Source organism: Festucalex cinctus, chromosome 10, assembly GCF_051991245.1.
Source record: "Festucalex cinctus isolate MCC-2025b chromosome 10, RoL_Fcin_1.0, whole genome shotgun sequence".
In the NCBI taxonomy this organism is placed as follows: domain Eukaryota; kingdom Metazoa; phylum Chordata; class Actinopteri; order Syngnathiformes; family Syngnathidae; genus Festucalex; species Festucalex cinctus.
In genome coordinates, this window is record NC_135420.1 from 6,165,378 (window position 1) to 6,181,495 (window position 16,118).

The 16,118-nt window shown below is 43.4% G+C and overlaps 1 protein-coding gene across 3 annotated transcripts in view; it reads right to left on the reverse strand.

Moving 5' to 3' along the window:
• LOC144026874 (contactin-associated protein-like 4) overlaps nt 1–16,118 on the reverse strand; it is a 116,783-nt gene that overhangs the window by 61,499 nt on the left and 39,166 nt on the right. For all 3 annotated transcript variants that reach the window (XM_077533956.1, XM_077533958.1, XM_077533957.1), the window contains exons 4-5: nt 13,004–13,151; nt 12,164–12,358 (exon numbers count right to left, since the gene is read on the reverse strand). In XM_077533956.1, the coding sequence (XP_077390082.1) occupies nt 12,164–12,358; nt 13,004–13,151 (343 nt within the window). The remainder of the gene's footprint in view (nt 1–12,163; nt 12,359–13,003; nt 13,152–16,118) is intronic.

A 16,118-nucleotide genomic window follows, 5' to 3' on the forward strand; every position in this document is an offset into this window, starting at 1 on the left:
GTGGGCGTCCTCGACGCCCGACGAGAGGTGAAGGCAGCCGCAGGGCTTGCGCCGACGGGACTTTGGGCGGCGCCTGGCGAGGTTCCGGGACTTTGGGCGGCGCCTGGCGAGGTTCCGGGACCTTGGGCGGCGCCTGGCGAGGTTCCGGGACTTTGGGCGGCGCCTGGCGAGGCTCAGGGTCTTTGGGCGGCGCCTGGCGAGGCTCAGGATCTTTGGGCGGCGCCTGGCGAGGCTCAGGGTCTTTGGGCAACGCCTGGCGAGGCTCAGGGGCGAGAGGCTGCAGCAGGCGAGGTTCAGGGGCGAGAGGCTGCAGCAGGCGAAGTTCAGGGGCGAGAGGCTGCAGCAGGCGAGGTTCAGGGGCGAGAGGCTGCAGCAGGCGAGGTTCAGGGGCGAGAGGCTGCAGCAGGCGAGGTTCAGGGGCGAGAGGCTGCAGCAGACGAGGTTCAGGGGCGAGAGGCTGCAGCAGGCGAGGTTCAGGGGCGAGAGGCTGCAGCAGGCGAGGTTCAGGGGCGAGAGGCTGCAGCAGGCGAGGTTCAGGGGCGAGAGGCTGCAGCAGGCGAGGTTCAGGGGCGAGAGGCTGCAGCAGGCGAGGTTCAGGGGCGAGAGGCTGCAGCAGACAAGGCTCGGGAACGAGAGGCCGCAGCAGACGAGGTTCAGGGGCGAGAGGCTGCAGCAGGCGAGGTTCAGGGGCTTGAGGCTGCAGCAGACAAGGCTCGGGAACGAGAGGCCGCAGCAGACGAGGTTCAGGGGCGAGAGGCTGCAGCAGGCGAGGTCCAGGGGCGAGAGGCTGCAGCAGACGAGGTTCAGGGGCGAGAGGCTGCATGTGGCTCACCAGTTCATGGACCTGGCTTGACACCTCCACCAGCTGCGAAATCACGGCTTGCTGAACCTTTTCCCGGTTGGCAAGCCGGACCTCCAGGCTCTGTAGCCTAGCCTCGACCTTTCCTGCTGGGTCCATGCTGGCCGAAGTGTACTGACACGACGAGGTAAGGTAGGACTCAGACGCAGGCGTAAGGTAAGCCACCAAGGCAGCAGGTTTATTTCCGGCCAACAGGTGTCTCCTCTCAAGCTGAGAGGAGAACAAGGAAGCAAAAAAGTGGAGAACAAAAAGCGCTCCACTAGGGAGGAAAAAACAGGCAAAAGGTACTGGGGACAACGAAAAGCGCTCCGCTAGGGAGGAAAAAGGGCACAAGGCAAAAGGGGTAACAAAAGGCGCTCCACTGGGGAGGAAAAAGCACAAAAACAAGGCAAAAACACTTGGCAACATGAACGAGGACATAAGGACTGTGGGACGCTTCCATGCACTGACTGTGTGTGACACTTCGGCAACGGAGGGGAGAATGCAGGTGGCTTTTTATTGTGGCTTGATTGGTGGCAGGTGGTGGTAATCATGGGCGGGGACCGGTAATTAGCAAGCAGCAGGAAGGGTAAGTGACCTGAGGTGAGAGGGGAATCATTATTTCACAACAAAACAGGAAACATGAACACAAAAATAAAAGCATGGGCCGTCACGCCGGTGGCGGCGTGACACAAACAGAGATAAACAACCATCCACGCACACAAGCACACCTCGGGACAATTCGGAGCGCTCAATTAACCTGCCATGCATGTCTTTGAAATGTGGGAGGAGACTGGAGTACCTGGAGAAGACCCACGCAGGCACGGGAAGAACATCCAAACTCCACCCAGGAAGGGCGGAGCCTGGACTCGAACACGAGTCCTCAGAACTGGGAGGCGGATGTGCTAACCACTCTATCACCATGCCGCCCTGGGTTTTCTTTTTATTATGAAGTGTGATGTAATACAATGTATTAAGAATAGGCAATAATGTTAAACTTTGAAGAAATACTTTTGAGTGGGCGGGAGAGAGCCATAAGTGCTCGAGAGAAGCAGCTGAAAAGATGACGTCACGAATGCAGCGAGGGTAGAAGCAGCAGTGACAGGAGGAACAACCAAATAAGGAAGATGCTCTAGATTTCTTGTGAGAAGGGACTTCTTGTGTCAAATACGACTTCCAGTAAATTACATCATACAGCTTGCCGGCCAAAGAATATAAAAGGCGTCGGTGAGACGGTAGCGATCACAGAAGTTGCACCGGGCACAGGGGCAAAAGACTGCTGCGTCGGCCAGGGACAAAGAGGCCAGGGGCTGCGTCGGCCATAGGGACGGAGAGTCCAGGGGCGGCACAGGCGAAGCGTCCAGTCAGCATAGGCAAAGCATCCAGAGGCAACACAGGTGAAGCGTTCAGAGGTGGCACTGGCGAAGTGGCCCGGGGCTGTAGCAGCACAGATGAGGAAGCCAGAGGCTGTAGCGGCACAGGTGAGGAAGCCAGGGGCTGCAACGCCACAAGCGGGGAAGCCAGGGGCTGCCGAGGCACCGGGATGGGGACTTGAGGCCTCCGAGCAGCCAGAACAGCGACTTGAGTCTGCCAAGTAGCTGTGACGAGGATGTGAGGTTTCCGCAGGGTGGTTAGACCATTCTGTCACGGTTGGTGGGGAGTGAATGTGGTGGATGGACCCAATTGCAGAGACACATGACAGGAAGGGAAATGTGAGGAACCTTATTGACCATAAACAGGTAAAAGACAGGACGGGATGTGAGAGTACTGGTTGCCAAGACTTGACTGGGCAAGGGGAAGCTGGTCGCCATGACTGAACTGACTGAGAGAGGACAGGTTGCCATGATGAGATGTGAGAGGACCGGTCGCCATGATAGGACAAGATGCGAGACGACTGGTCGCAATGACTGGGACGAGATGCGAGAAGACCGGTCGCCATGACTGGAGTGAACGAGAGAGGGATGGAACGTAGGGCAACTTGGCAGAACATGGGCGACTGGACCGTGACAACGATGATGTGATGAAGATGAGGTGGAATTGGACGGAGACAAAGAAAACTTGAGGGTGACAAGGTTAATGATAACGAGACATGGGGAGAACTCAGAACAAAACACTACAAAAACACCCAAAACCAAGAAAATCCAACTACACAGAACCAAAGACATGACAAAAGTGTTTTTTTTATATATATAATAAAGACGAACACCGCCTTGAGAATCGAGCTAGCCATTTATGAAGATAACATGTTTAGATGAGAAGAAGATGATGATTACAATTCTTATGTAGATTGCTGTAGTATTGGATCACCTTGAGCAACAGTATTGTTATTATCTCTACTTTTAAACTAAGATGAAGTAAAGAGCAGAAGCATCAAGATACTTAGAGTTTGTTATTCTCAATCACCTCTATTTCACCCCTATAACTATCTCAGCCATACTTCTAATTACCACTTAGATCTTTTAGCAAACAAACGAATCACCCGTACTATCGGTAACTCATTCCCTGAGCCTATAGTTACTTTGGCTTAATTAAGGTTAAAAAACAAGTCAACAGGTTTTACAAAACCAGCTAGACTTATCTAGGTCTTAACAAGAGCAACCGATCATTCAGTGAAGGAGGCGTTGGAAAAAGCGCATGTTCAGATTTTATCCTTATTTCAAACGGGTTACTCATTAAGGGTTTTATCTGAAGCGAGACCGGGCTGACATTCTAAAATCGGGGCGGTGAGAACCTAGACGAATTCTTCTCGCAGCCGGCTTGGAGAGTTCCCGTCAGCTCCAGAGACTTCACTGCGTTACTGCGGGAGGGAGATAAAGAGGAGCTTTAAACCAATGAATGGAGAGTCGGCAAGGTAAGCGAGATCCGACATGTAAATCCCAAATTTAAGTATAAATGTTCCTAATACTATATCCAAAGAGTGTAAAAAATGTATATAGAATTCACTCTTACTCCGACCCACCCTCCTTTCAAGAAGATAATGGTTGCATCCTACTGTGCCAGTGGTGTCACCAATTAAAGAAAAAAGTCAAGTGTGTTTTAACGTGATCATCCTCAGCTCACCACAGGCAGTCGGGTAAGCTGTAACATATTTGTGGTTGCTCTTGTCCATGCTATTTGGTATTTAATGAGGCACTGCAGTAGGGCTAACTATATGGCTTACTGTACATCAAGGCTTCAGATGCCTGACCATACTAAATACTTTGATTATATATTTTCCAAGGATCATAGGAGATGTTAGTCAATAAGCTAGTGTTTATTAACACCAAAACACAGTTACTGTATGGTCGTAGTGATGACAAAGCTCAAGGAGCATACACATGATCGCTTCCTTGAGACACTCTCTGCCTCCCTCATTCGCACATACTCGGAGTGGTGCGTTCACTCGTAAATAGGAGTACTAAAAGTAAGAGAACATCACACGCTTGCCACAACCCCTCAACAAAGCTTAACAGTAAAATGCAGGTACCCCAGTTTATTAGAATATGCTACATTACATTGCTACCAAAAAACAACAAAACAAAAACATTCTTCCTACCCTTATATTAAAAAGAAAAGGAAAGCAAAATTCAACCTCCAAGCGATATGTGGCTCCAATGGATTATTTTTTCAAGTGGCTCTCGAGTTGCAGACATTAATGTAGTATGTCCCTACTCACTTGCCATACACTGGTTGTGCGCGCCAGCATCCTCGGAACTCCTTATTTACTCAACTCTCAACTCAAATTTATAAAGCACTTTAAGAACAAGCATTGCTGTATACAAAGTGCTGTACATAAACATAAATATCGGTTGTGCAGTAAGAATAAGGTAACAAAACAAGAACAAAGAAAACATGTTGAAGTGCGTATACAAGTTGTAGCTTTTTTTAACAAGTAAATACATTTTACATCAGTAAATTAATGAGAAGTACGCGAGTGAAAAATAAATAAATAATATATAAGTAAATATAAATAAAGTAATATAAATATATAAAGTAAATATATAAAGTAATATATAAATAAATAATATAAAAATAAATAAATACATAGATGCAAACATCATCCTCATACATACCACAAAACACCAAGAACAAGTCTCAAGGAGCGCCAAAAGCCAAAGAATACAGATCTGTTTTAAGACGTGTTGTAAAAGAGGATAACGAGAGGGATTGCCTAATATTTAGTGGAAGGTCGTTCCAAAGGGAGGGACCTGCAACTGCAAAGGCTCGATAACCTCTAAGCCTCCGCTTGGCCCTCGGTACCTCCAATTGAGTCTGGTCTGCTGACCGGGAGGCACCGGGCAGGTGTGTAAGGGTGCAAGAGCTCAGCGGGATAAGGGGGGGCAAGACCATTGAGAGATTTGAAAACAAATAGAAGAATCTTAAAGTGGACTCTAAATTTCACGGGCAGCCAGTGAAGAGAGGCCAGCATAGGGATTATGTGTTCCCTCTTACGGGCACCAGTAAGGAGACGAGCAGCAGCATTTTGGACAAGCTGGAGACGCTGGAGGGAGGACTGGCTGATTCCAAAATAAAGTGCATTACAGTCATCTAGCCGAGATGTAACAACAACAACTATGTACATGTTATACTAAGCCTCCGCTTGGCCCTCGGTACCTCCAATTGAGTCTGGTCTGCTGACCGGGAGGCACCGGGCAGGTGTGTAAGGGTGCAAGAGCTCAGCGGGATAAGGGGGGGCAAGACCATTGAGAGATTTGAAAACAAATAGAAGAATCTTAAAGTGGACTCTAAATTTCACGGGCAGCCAGTGAAGAGAGGCCAGCATAGGGATTATGTGTTCCCTCTTACGGGCACCAGTAAGGAGACGAGCAGCAGCATTTTGGACAAGCTGGAGACGCTGGAGGGAGGACTGGCTGATTCCAAAATAAAGTGCATTACAGTCATCTAGCCGAGATGTAACAACAACAACTATGTACATGTTATACAGACATGTTTTGCCACAGTACACAATACCAAATAAAACTTTCAGCTTTGAAAAATGTGCATGATTCTCGTCAGCCAACACTGACATATTCATCACATAACAGGGCTCGACACTGCGACCAATTCACCTGCAAATATGGCCAACTGTACAGCCTGTGCTGGTAAAAAAAAATCAATCCAGTCGCACTGCGCGAGTAGGCCTACATGTTTTAATTAATGTGGTGCAACGGCTCATCCTTGAGCCGTATGCATCAAGCTGCACGCTTTGGGTCGTTCATACGTAGTCTACGGAATGCGCTGCTGAGGCCAACATCGATGCAATTGCCTTGTTGGTTGTATTTTGAAATTGACCCACGCAGCATGGGGAAGGAGTCGCGGCACAAGGCGGCCAGCTTGATTCGTCCTCACGCGACTGTCGACGTCCAACATCAACACAACGCCACCTCAAAATTATATTTAATTGCCAATTAAAGCTACTATATGGAGGATTTCCCCCCAAAAATATCTTAACAATAGCCTTTTTATTTGACCATTTAAGACTAAAGCATATTATAATTAGTAGATCAACATCTTAGCTGTTCACAATGGGTACTCCTACAAGCCTCTGGCCAATATTATTTAGGAAGCGTCTGGTCCAAATCCTTCGAATTTCCCGCCCTCTGTCTGCGGGGTGTGACATCATGCGTGGTCTCGTCAGTTGTTTCCTGTCGCGCGAAGACGGAACTAGTACAGATTTTCGCTGCCCCAGACACCCGCTGTTACTTCGTGGAAGGCGGCTTAAAAAAAATAAAAATAAAATGAAAACAATGTCAAGTGACACGGAAAAAAAATCTAAACTTGATAGTGACTGACACCGGGCAAGAATGAGAGTGAACATCAGGTTGACATTTCAGCAGTGGAGAGAGCTGAATTGGACTTGGATTTGAAAAGTGATTCACAGCTGGCTTTCTTTCTACTCCAAAAGGTATAGCGAGTGTCTTGAAATAAAAAAATAAAATAAAAAAAAAATGTGTTGTTTTCAAATAGCAGTAACCTCAAGATCGATCACTTCTCGGCCGTAACTAGGGGTGAAAGGAGGTAGACGGCAACATTTAGCGTGAAAGGGCAAGGTTGAACGAAATAGAAAGGAATGACTTTATGAAGAAGATACGTTCCATTCCGCGGCGTTTCAATCAGGCTAAATGTTGCATTATTTTCCTCTTTGACGACTGCCTATTGTAGCTACATCATGCTAGCGGAATGTGAACGCTACTACTGAATGGCGATAACATTCACGGCCGTATCACAAAGCATTGAATGGGTCTATATGTTTTTCTCAATCGTCAGTTTCCATAAATGATGGACCACCTTTCGGCTAATGCACAATGACACTAGCCTCGGGGCGACAAACTAATAATGACTTGAATCAGATTGACGTCTGTCGAGCGGGGTGACTACAATATGAAACTGCATATTGACGTCGGAATGAGGTCCAATTAATTGACGTAATTTGCACATCATTTTGGAGTACAGCACAGGACTGGACTTCGGCCGACTAAAGCAATATGAAAGTCGTTTTATTTACCTTTGTGATGGTAGTTCTTAAGGATGGTAGCAATGGTAGACTTACTTCATTCGCGAGCGTTTCATCGCATAGAGTGTTTATGGAACGGTTGCCGCTCATTCGCGCTTTCGTGCTCACCGGAGCGGAGGAGGTGTGTCCCTTGGTGAACAAGGAAGTGGAGCACTTTAGCGAGTCAACAAAAAGTGAGCACCGCCAACTACTTTCACCTCTTTCCTGAGACTAAACAGCCGTGGCACTATTTTCTCAATTTTTGAGGTACGTGATAGCGCTTTCGCTTTTTTTAGTGGCGCGAACTCCATTGACTACAATGCAAACGCGCCGCCATCCCTCGCCGTCCCTCGCTTTTGGTGAGAACGTAGCATTAGGCTTAACACTAGCCTGTGGTGGGGTCTTTTTCGGTCCCATAATAGCAAAAGTACACTCAATATGGTCCAAAATGTCTATCAAACACAAACCACGTCTGCACTCAAAGAAAGGGGGTGACGAACTGGGACGCAGTGAGCGTGCGTCAGCTTCTTGTGGCCGCCACCGTGGCGCTGTTCGACCGCGTGGTTTGGTTCGTCCGCCGAAAACTAGTTCGTCAGCAGAGACTATATGCTCGCGAATTTAATGTTCTTGAGGCGAAAAGTTCGTGAGTTTAAGCGTTCGTCAGCGGAGGTCTTACTGTATCTAAACAATGTTGGCTTTCTATCAATCTATAAAGGCTAGCATTAATAAAAAATTTTTTACCTTACAATCAATGGTCCAACTAGTTCTGTTTACAATTCCTAATAATCTACTAGGCTTCTATCCTCCATTCTAGTTGTTGGTATGTCTATGAATCAAAATAAAAGATAAACCTGCTATTTTTATATTATTCTTAAATTTGCCATCAAAAACAGGAACACCTTTACAATAGTCCCCTTTAAATAGGTATTAAACAAAATCTTGAACAAGAAATACTCAATCATTGAACAAACTAATGTTCAACAAGCAAAGCCTTTTTTTAAATTTCTTTTAAGTATTATAAAATAATTGACCTTTTATTGCAGATAAATCGAGTTACAGTAAAGTGTTTTGCAGCTATAAGTTGAGTCGCTGTCAGTATTTACGTGATTTGAAACTACACTATGCAAATTGAGACAACTATACATCAGCAAATACGGTCATGCCGTATCTCCCCCAAAAAGGGTGCGACCAAAACCTGTGTGGTGCCACCAACTGAGAAGTTGGTAGCACCAGTGCTACCAGTACAAAAAGTTAGTGTAGAGCCCGTGTACATAAAATTATTTTCAGTAAGATCATGATGACTGTTGCAGATAAGACTGGCCATCCATCAAACAAAATCACACCACTGTTTATTCATATTTTTAATGTCTTATTGATAAAAAACTCAACACTAGTATTTCAAAACACAAAATGATCTACCGATACTATGCTAAAATATAATAACATAAAAAGGTTATTTTTACAGATCCGTCTCTCAAAAGGGGGCAGGGCACAGCCACCTATGGCCCACCCATGGCACTCTAGACCTAGTTTAATCTAAAAATCTTTGTCCAGATAACCAGGGTGACATCATTGGAAACAACATGAACATTTAAAAGTGTCTGTTCTGCTTTTATAGTCAGATACTGTGTACAAAAAACATCTTTCTACAAAACATGCAAAAATAGTCATTGTTTGCATCTCGAATTTGGTCAGCAACACTTTCCACAAAAGCAATTTTCCATAAAGTACAGAGGCAGGACACACTCACCGGCTCGCTGTGTATTTGCTACTGTGTATTACAACTTCACTTGACAGCCAAGAATTGATCTGAATTGGCAAGCAGTGAAGTACATTATAGCGAACTGACATTTTGATGAATGCAAAGCAATGGAGAAATGAGAGTTTTGAAGAGAGGACATAAATCTTAATGAGCTAGTCATTTTATTTCACCTTCTTGGCATATTGAGACGTGCCGTTGCATGAAAGTGTTCGTTTGTCTGTTGTCCTGTTCTCATTTCTGTCTTTCTATGCATGCATGCAATCATCGTTGGCTGGCGCACAAACAAACAAATGCCCTGTTCTGAAATTCCTAATGGACTTTTGTTTAAATGTCTGGGTTAGTTTGATTTCTATGCTAAATTTTGTTTTGCAGCCATCATGTTTTCCACATGATGTGAAATATATTACTGTTAAGAGTGCCTTAGGACAGAGCAGAAAATAAGGAGCTCCTTCAAAGTTCTGATATGCTGCTAGCAATATAATAAATGTCTATATGCTCAGGGTTTTTTTCTCTCCACTCACTGGTGAGCTGACAACAGACAGTGTCTCTGGATGGATGCATCAAGCTATTGAGCTAAATTACACTGTCTGCCGTCTGTAAGCCCGTGGGAGAGTGGAGAAACAGATGTGGAGAGGGGCTCCGTACAAAGAGCATGCAGCTGAAAATGGCCAATAATAAACCTAACAAGGATCAGGGACGGAGCTGGTGCAACATATGAGAAAGGTTGGTAAGCAAGGATAGAAAGTATAGAAAACAAAAAACAATGCAGTAAAAAAAAATAAAAAAATAAAAAAGCTGTCATGGTGATATACTGTAATTGAGTTACATGATGTGTTTTTCTCCCTCTACCATGGAATGCATCACTGCATTGTCATAACTCGTTTCTATTTAGTGACAAATGTATTGTTTATTTTGCCCTCTTCTATCCAGGTTAGCAAAGCTGACAAACAGATTTTGTCATGGAGGGAAATGTGATGGGCATCACATGCTGATAACAGCTAAAATCTCAATAAAGTGGAGTGACAGTTGCTAAAGCCAGCAGGGAATTACAACTCCTCCCACGCTGGGTGAATTCAGAAATAATCTCATTTTATTTTCTTGTCAGGTTCTTTTGCCCGTGTGCACAGTATGGAGGACCATGTCAAGTCACACACCCTCCCTAGTGACAACTATTCAGTTTGCTTGATTTTTATTCCATTTGTGCATTATGATGTCAAATAAAAGAATTCAAAGTTTGAGCCTCCTTGCCCATACAAGTTACGGCCCTTCAAAGTTTGGGTACCACGCCCAATTTTGGCATCTGGAAAATTGTACACTAAATTTGGAGGCCCTCATCTTTTGTTTTAAAGATCCCCTGATATAAGCTTTGCAGTAGTGACACGAACCATCCTCTGAACGCCCTAATACTGTATCAAAAAAAGTGTTCATGAAATTGTACCTTGTTGTAGAGTTGCAGTCTCCACAAGGAAGGTCTACTGTTAGCCTAGCATTAAACGAGCGGATTTTGGTGGCCAAGGCTCGCCAGACTTACGTGTGTTTTTGACAACAAAATGAGTTGGGCGTGGCCAAGTCTCATCTGCACCTGAAGTAATATTGGCTAATTAGTTTCAATAGTCGGTACTGATTCTGGGGTAAGTGAAAGATGTTCTGCTCATCCACGTTTGTATTGTCCCAAATTCCTGAAGCAGTTGTCAGTAAAACGTTTGCCACAAACTGTCAGGGCTGCTAACCCTCCTCACGATGCCCATTTTCCGGGTACAGCTACTGGGATTGACACCCCCGTCCCGGTCGAACCCTAAGTCCTACGGGGAAAATGAACACATCCCCAGAACCGACTCGACCTCGGCTTTCCAACTGCGTCGGTGCCGGCCCTCCACGACCCTCCGGGCCGGATATACGGGACCGCGAAATCGGCCACCCCACTCGCGGGAACTAACACGTTTTGGGGAGTTGCTTAGGCACATTTAATGCATAAATACAGTCCAACCACAAGCCTTTCTGTGGAAGAAGAAAAATGTTTTTCTTGTCCTCTGTACAATCTGGTTCAGACCAGTTCCGCGTAAAACCGACCTGCTGAAACAGCCCATTTGAGAGTGCTGTTTGAGCTAATGTGATACAAACGCCCATAGGAAAGGGAAACATTGGTCGTTTATCTCACAGCTTTGGGGACTTAGTCAGGCTGTGGTAAAGCATACTTATGTCAAAAACACCCCAAAACTGAACATTTCATATGAGGGGACCGTTAAGGTAGGTAGAGAACTGTAAATTGCTATATCTATTTATTCTGGTGATGTCTATTAGAATTTATACTTAAAATACTTTTTTTTTCTTTTTTCTTTTTTTTTTTTTCTTTTTTTTTTAAACATTTTGTGGTTCCATAACTTGAAAATGTTTTGTATTGGTGGGATTTCAACTAATTTATCATTATATTTCAGAACTGTACTATGTATTTAGAGAACTTCATGGCACTCGGGCCTTTGGTGGGTGTACAGGTGGGCTCCAAATATAGCTAAGGGACAAAATTACCATTTACACCACCTACTTCCGGCCAGTAGTTGGCCATGTGGGCAACATTCTGAGTTAATAACAACTTTGAACATCCAACTCCTTCACTATGAACTACATCTTTGCAAATGGTATTTTCTAATAAAAAAAAAAAATCCTAAGTACGGAAACTAGCTAGTGTTTTTTTTTTGTTTTTTTTGTTTTTTTAACTCCTTATTCATGTTTATGGTAGTAAAAACAGAACCCCCCCCAAAAATAAATAAATTAATTAATTAAATTGATAAATTGAAATACTAAAATATGACATTAAATTTGATCGAACCACGATTCATTCATTAAGGGGATACAAGTTCTGAATTGAAAATTGAACTACCAATTGAACCATCACAACCCCAAGATTACAGGACTTAATGAATATACTGTAACATGTTTCAATATTTTGATGGTGATTTTCAGAACTATAGAATGTGCAAAATAGTATGCAGTACATCTACCTAATTACATTATTCATGACTCTTGTCAATTTTGTGCTACATTCAGAATATAAGACAGATATGTCTAATCGTATGATGAAAGAAGAATGTACCTTGTTGGTGAAAGAGAAGCAGCTTCCCTTTTTCCAAAGCCAGACTGAGGCTGTGATCTCCCGTTCCCTCAGCATGGAGCAGGATTCCACAATTCTTCGGGGTTTTCAAATTCAGAGAAATGGCCATCAGGTTGGACTGAGCACTAAGCCTGTACAGCACACTGCTGCTGCCATCAAAGTTTGCTACATCAGATGCTACAGAATTCAAACAAAGAGCAACATCAATACAATATTTTTGCCTCTTGGCACACAAAAACAAATCACAGCTCACAAAATGATCATAAAAAAATCCAATGGATCCTCTTATAAAATATTTCCAAAAATAAAGGCATTGGACCTGAAAATCTTATTGAAGGGGCAACAACAATACAATATTCTGTATAACCATAAATAAATACTGTGAATCATGATGTTAACCCTTTAAAAAAAAAAAAATGTTTATCAGATCAGCATGATGAGTAATCCGAAAAATTCAGATGTTACCATTAAAGACCACTGAAACCTAAAGGGAGAAGTTTTTGGTTCACAGATGGCGCAAGGGAACTTCAAGGTAGTGATTCATATACATTCCAATACAATTAGCATCTCACTTACGCTACATACCCAGTTGCCATTAGGGGTTAACAAATGTCTTGGTCATTCTAAAGTAGTTCCAACCATATCTACCGCATCAAGTGCAATAGTAGTTCAAGACTGTGACTTATTGAGACAAATATATGATATTTATTATGTGATGATCAGTCTAATTTAGCTAGAATCCATAAAAATAATAATCCATATTCTTTTCTGGGAGTAATATGCATAACCTAGAATTTTGATCAGTCAGGACAGGACACTTACCGTAGAGACATCCGTATATTTCTAGTCGAAGTCCAATCCTCCCATTCGGGTTCCAGGCCAGAGGGATGAGGCGGACAAAACGGGCTACCGCTGTCTGTTCAAGTTTGTACTGGACCACAGTGTCAGCGTTGCTGTTGCCTGGCAGAGCCTAGAAAAAGCACATCAAATCAAATGGGACACATTTCACAACATGGAAATATTTACTTCATTTATTTATTTAAATGGAACTTGTAGGTATAATTGTAAATAATAAGCTATCATATATTTGCTGCAATGAAGAATTGCTTCTGCTTGCAATAAAGAATGCTTTTTGCTTTGCACTCAAATTCACATAGCCTAGCCATTTATGTTATCTTATCATATATTTGCTGCCATGAAGGACTGCTTCTGCTTGCAATGAAGACTGCTTTGTGCAAAGAAGAATTACTTCTGCTTGCAATGAAGAATGCTCTGCTCTGTTCCCACTCACAATCACAAGATTACTCAAAAAGCTGAAGAACCACAACATCTAACGCAGCAGAATGGATCAAGCCAGACTGCTGAGGTTGCCTGTTTTCTGTTAAGTAATTATTGTAAACTTGACCACACATGTACTCAGCAATCTTCCACTCACATGCACAACATATAGACAAACAAGTACACTGTGTTCCAACTATGCCTTGCATTTGCATTTTTAGGGTTGGAAGCATGTAACTAGGGGCGTGGAAAGGGTGTGGAAAACCAAATAAATAGAGAGGGTGAGGAGAGGAATCTTCAGAGGGTGCAGGAGTGAATTGTATCAGTCAGTTCCTCTCCTTTCTCCTCGCGAGCCCTGAAATGAGTGTCTTCTCTCCTGTTTGTGTCGTATTTAATAGATGTCAAACAGGTAACCCTGACAGAACTCAATTTAAAGCAACACTTTTTTTTTTTTTTTTTAGCAGCCAAAGAAATATCATAGCATCATATATGGATGAAATAGGCATTCGAGTTCTCAGAGAAACTAAAAGTTTATCAAAAGCTCTATAGGGGATAAGGCATGGCTCTTTTTGACTGGCTCCAAGACACATTTAATGTCACTGTAAAGTGAAAATAAATATATCTTGTAAATTTGATGATACACTACAAAGAACGTGGTGGCCTGAGGATTCCGCCTTCGATGTGGTCAGAGTAGTCAGGTTTGTGGAGTGTACAACACACACACACACACAAAAAAACATTTTCTTTTTAAAAACAACATCCACCCATCCATCCATTTTCTTGACCGCTTATTCCTCACAAGGGTTGCGGGGGGTGCTGGAGCCTATCTCAGCTGGCTTTGGGCAGTAGGCGGGGTACACCCTGGACTGGTCGCCAGCCAATCGCAGGGCACACAGAGACAAACAACCATCCACACACACAAGCACACCTAGGGACAATTCGGGGCGCCCAATTAACCTGCCATGCATGTCTTTTGGAATGTGGGAGGAGACCAGAGTACCCGTAGAAGGCTCAAGCGGGCACGGGGAGAACTTGCAAACCCCACCCAGGAAGGCCGGAGCCTGGACTCGAACCCGAGTCCACAGAACTGGGAGGCGGACGTGCTAACCAGTCATCTACCGTGCCGCCCTTTAAAACAACACTATATTGAAAATTCTGATTTTCAAATGTCAAAGTCATGAGCAACTTGAACACCAAGTCAAAATCATTTGCCTTCGAAGTTTTGGCCAAGCAAGTCGCAAACCCTCAAACTGGCAACTCCAGTCAAGTCAACTGACTGGACTGGCGATTTGACACATCTTTGGTAAATTGTGCTGATCCTGCTGATCACTCTTTCCCCTATGAGATCAATGACTCCATAACCCTAACGCTATCATTTGGTCAGTGTGATAATTGCTTCTAAAATTGTGAATAAACTTTGCAACTGTGAAATGAGACTCTGTTTGACATGAATTTTTTTTTTTAAAAAGACCACGAAAATAACGCATAGAGAGTATAATAGTGTGAATGTGCCATACAATTATTCCAGCTCATGACCTTTGTTTCAAGTATCTTCTTCTCTTGAGAAGTAGAGTGTTTGATAATGTGCGCATGGATGTCTGTTGAGTACAAGTGATGTGCTGCTCTGTGGCTGAAATTGGCTTATCTGGTAGTGCGTAATTGTCATCTCAGTGCCGTCTTCAGCATTCTGAAGGGCTTATCTGTCTGGGCTGCGGAGCGTTAAGTTCACCAAATAGCTCTGAGTAGCATCTCATTTAGTTTTTCACAGCATTTTTGGAGAGATGGGTGCCCTCTGACAAGCCTTCAGTAAGACAGGTCGAGGGTAAGAGCAGTAAGTAAGCAGCAAGAGGAAGAATCACAGATTAAAGATGTATTAAGATACCATCCGATATACACCAACGAGAAAATGTGCTCTTAAACATTAGTAGGATTATTAGAACATTATTTTTTTTTTAGCAATGTTCAGAATTACAATCATGACAGTCTAATCACCATGATTTCTATATTACAGACTATATTTCACTCAGTCAAATTAAAAAATAAATAAAATGAATCAACAACCTCTCAACTGTGAGGCAGATATGCTAACTCAGCTACCATGCCACCACCATTATTTTTATTTCATTTTACATTTATATTACTTATACATTTACTGATAATACACAAATAGAATACATCGTACATACATCATGAATGTTCCAATGGAATTGTTGCTCACCTCTTGGATTTAAAAATACGTATATTAGTCACTTAGTGTCCAAACAACTATTTCTGAATGTATTCAATATTGTTGTGTTGTCAATGGAAGGAATTCTTAAACTTCGACCAATTGTTTACTTCTTCTGCGATAACTGCCTTATTTACATCGACACCGGTGTCGGTGCAAGATGTGATTGGGTTGCCAGGTTGTATCAGGGTCGTCCGCAGATGACTACATGCTACAGGATTGTCCGTTTACAATTGTTCAAAATAACAAAATATATGGACTAATATTGGGCTGCACGGTGGATGACTGGTTAGCACGTCCGCCTCCCAGAATGAATTTCATAGCTTAGTGCTACTGTTGCATTTTTTTTTTTATTGTGCATATGACAAATAAATATAATTAATCTTGAACCTTCACTACGGGTCACCTTGATGACCCCCTTGAGCTTGGGAA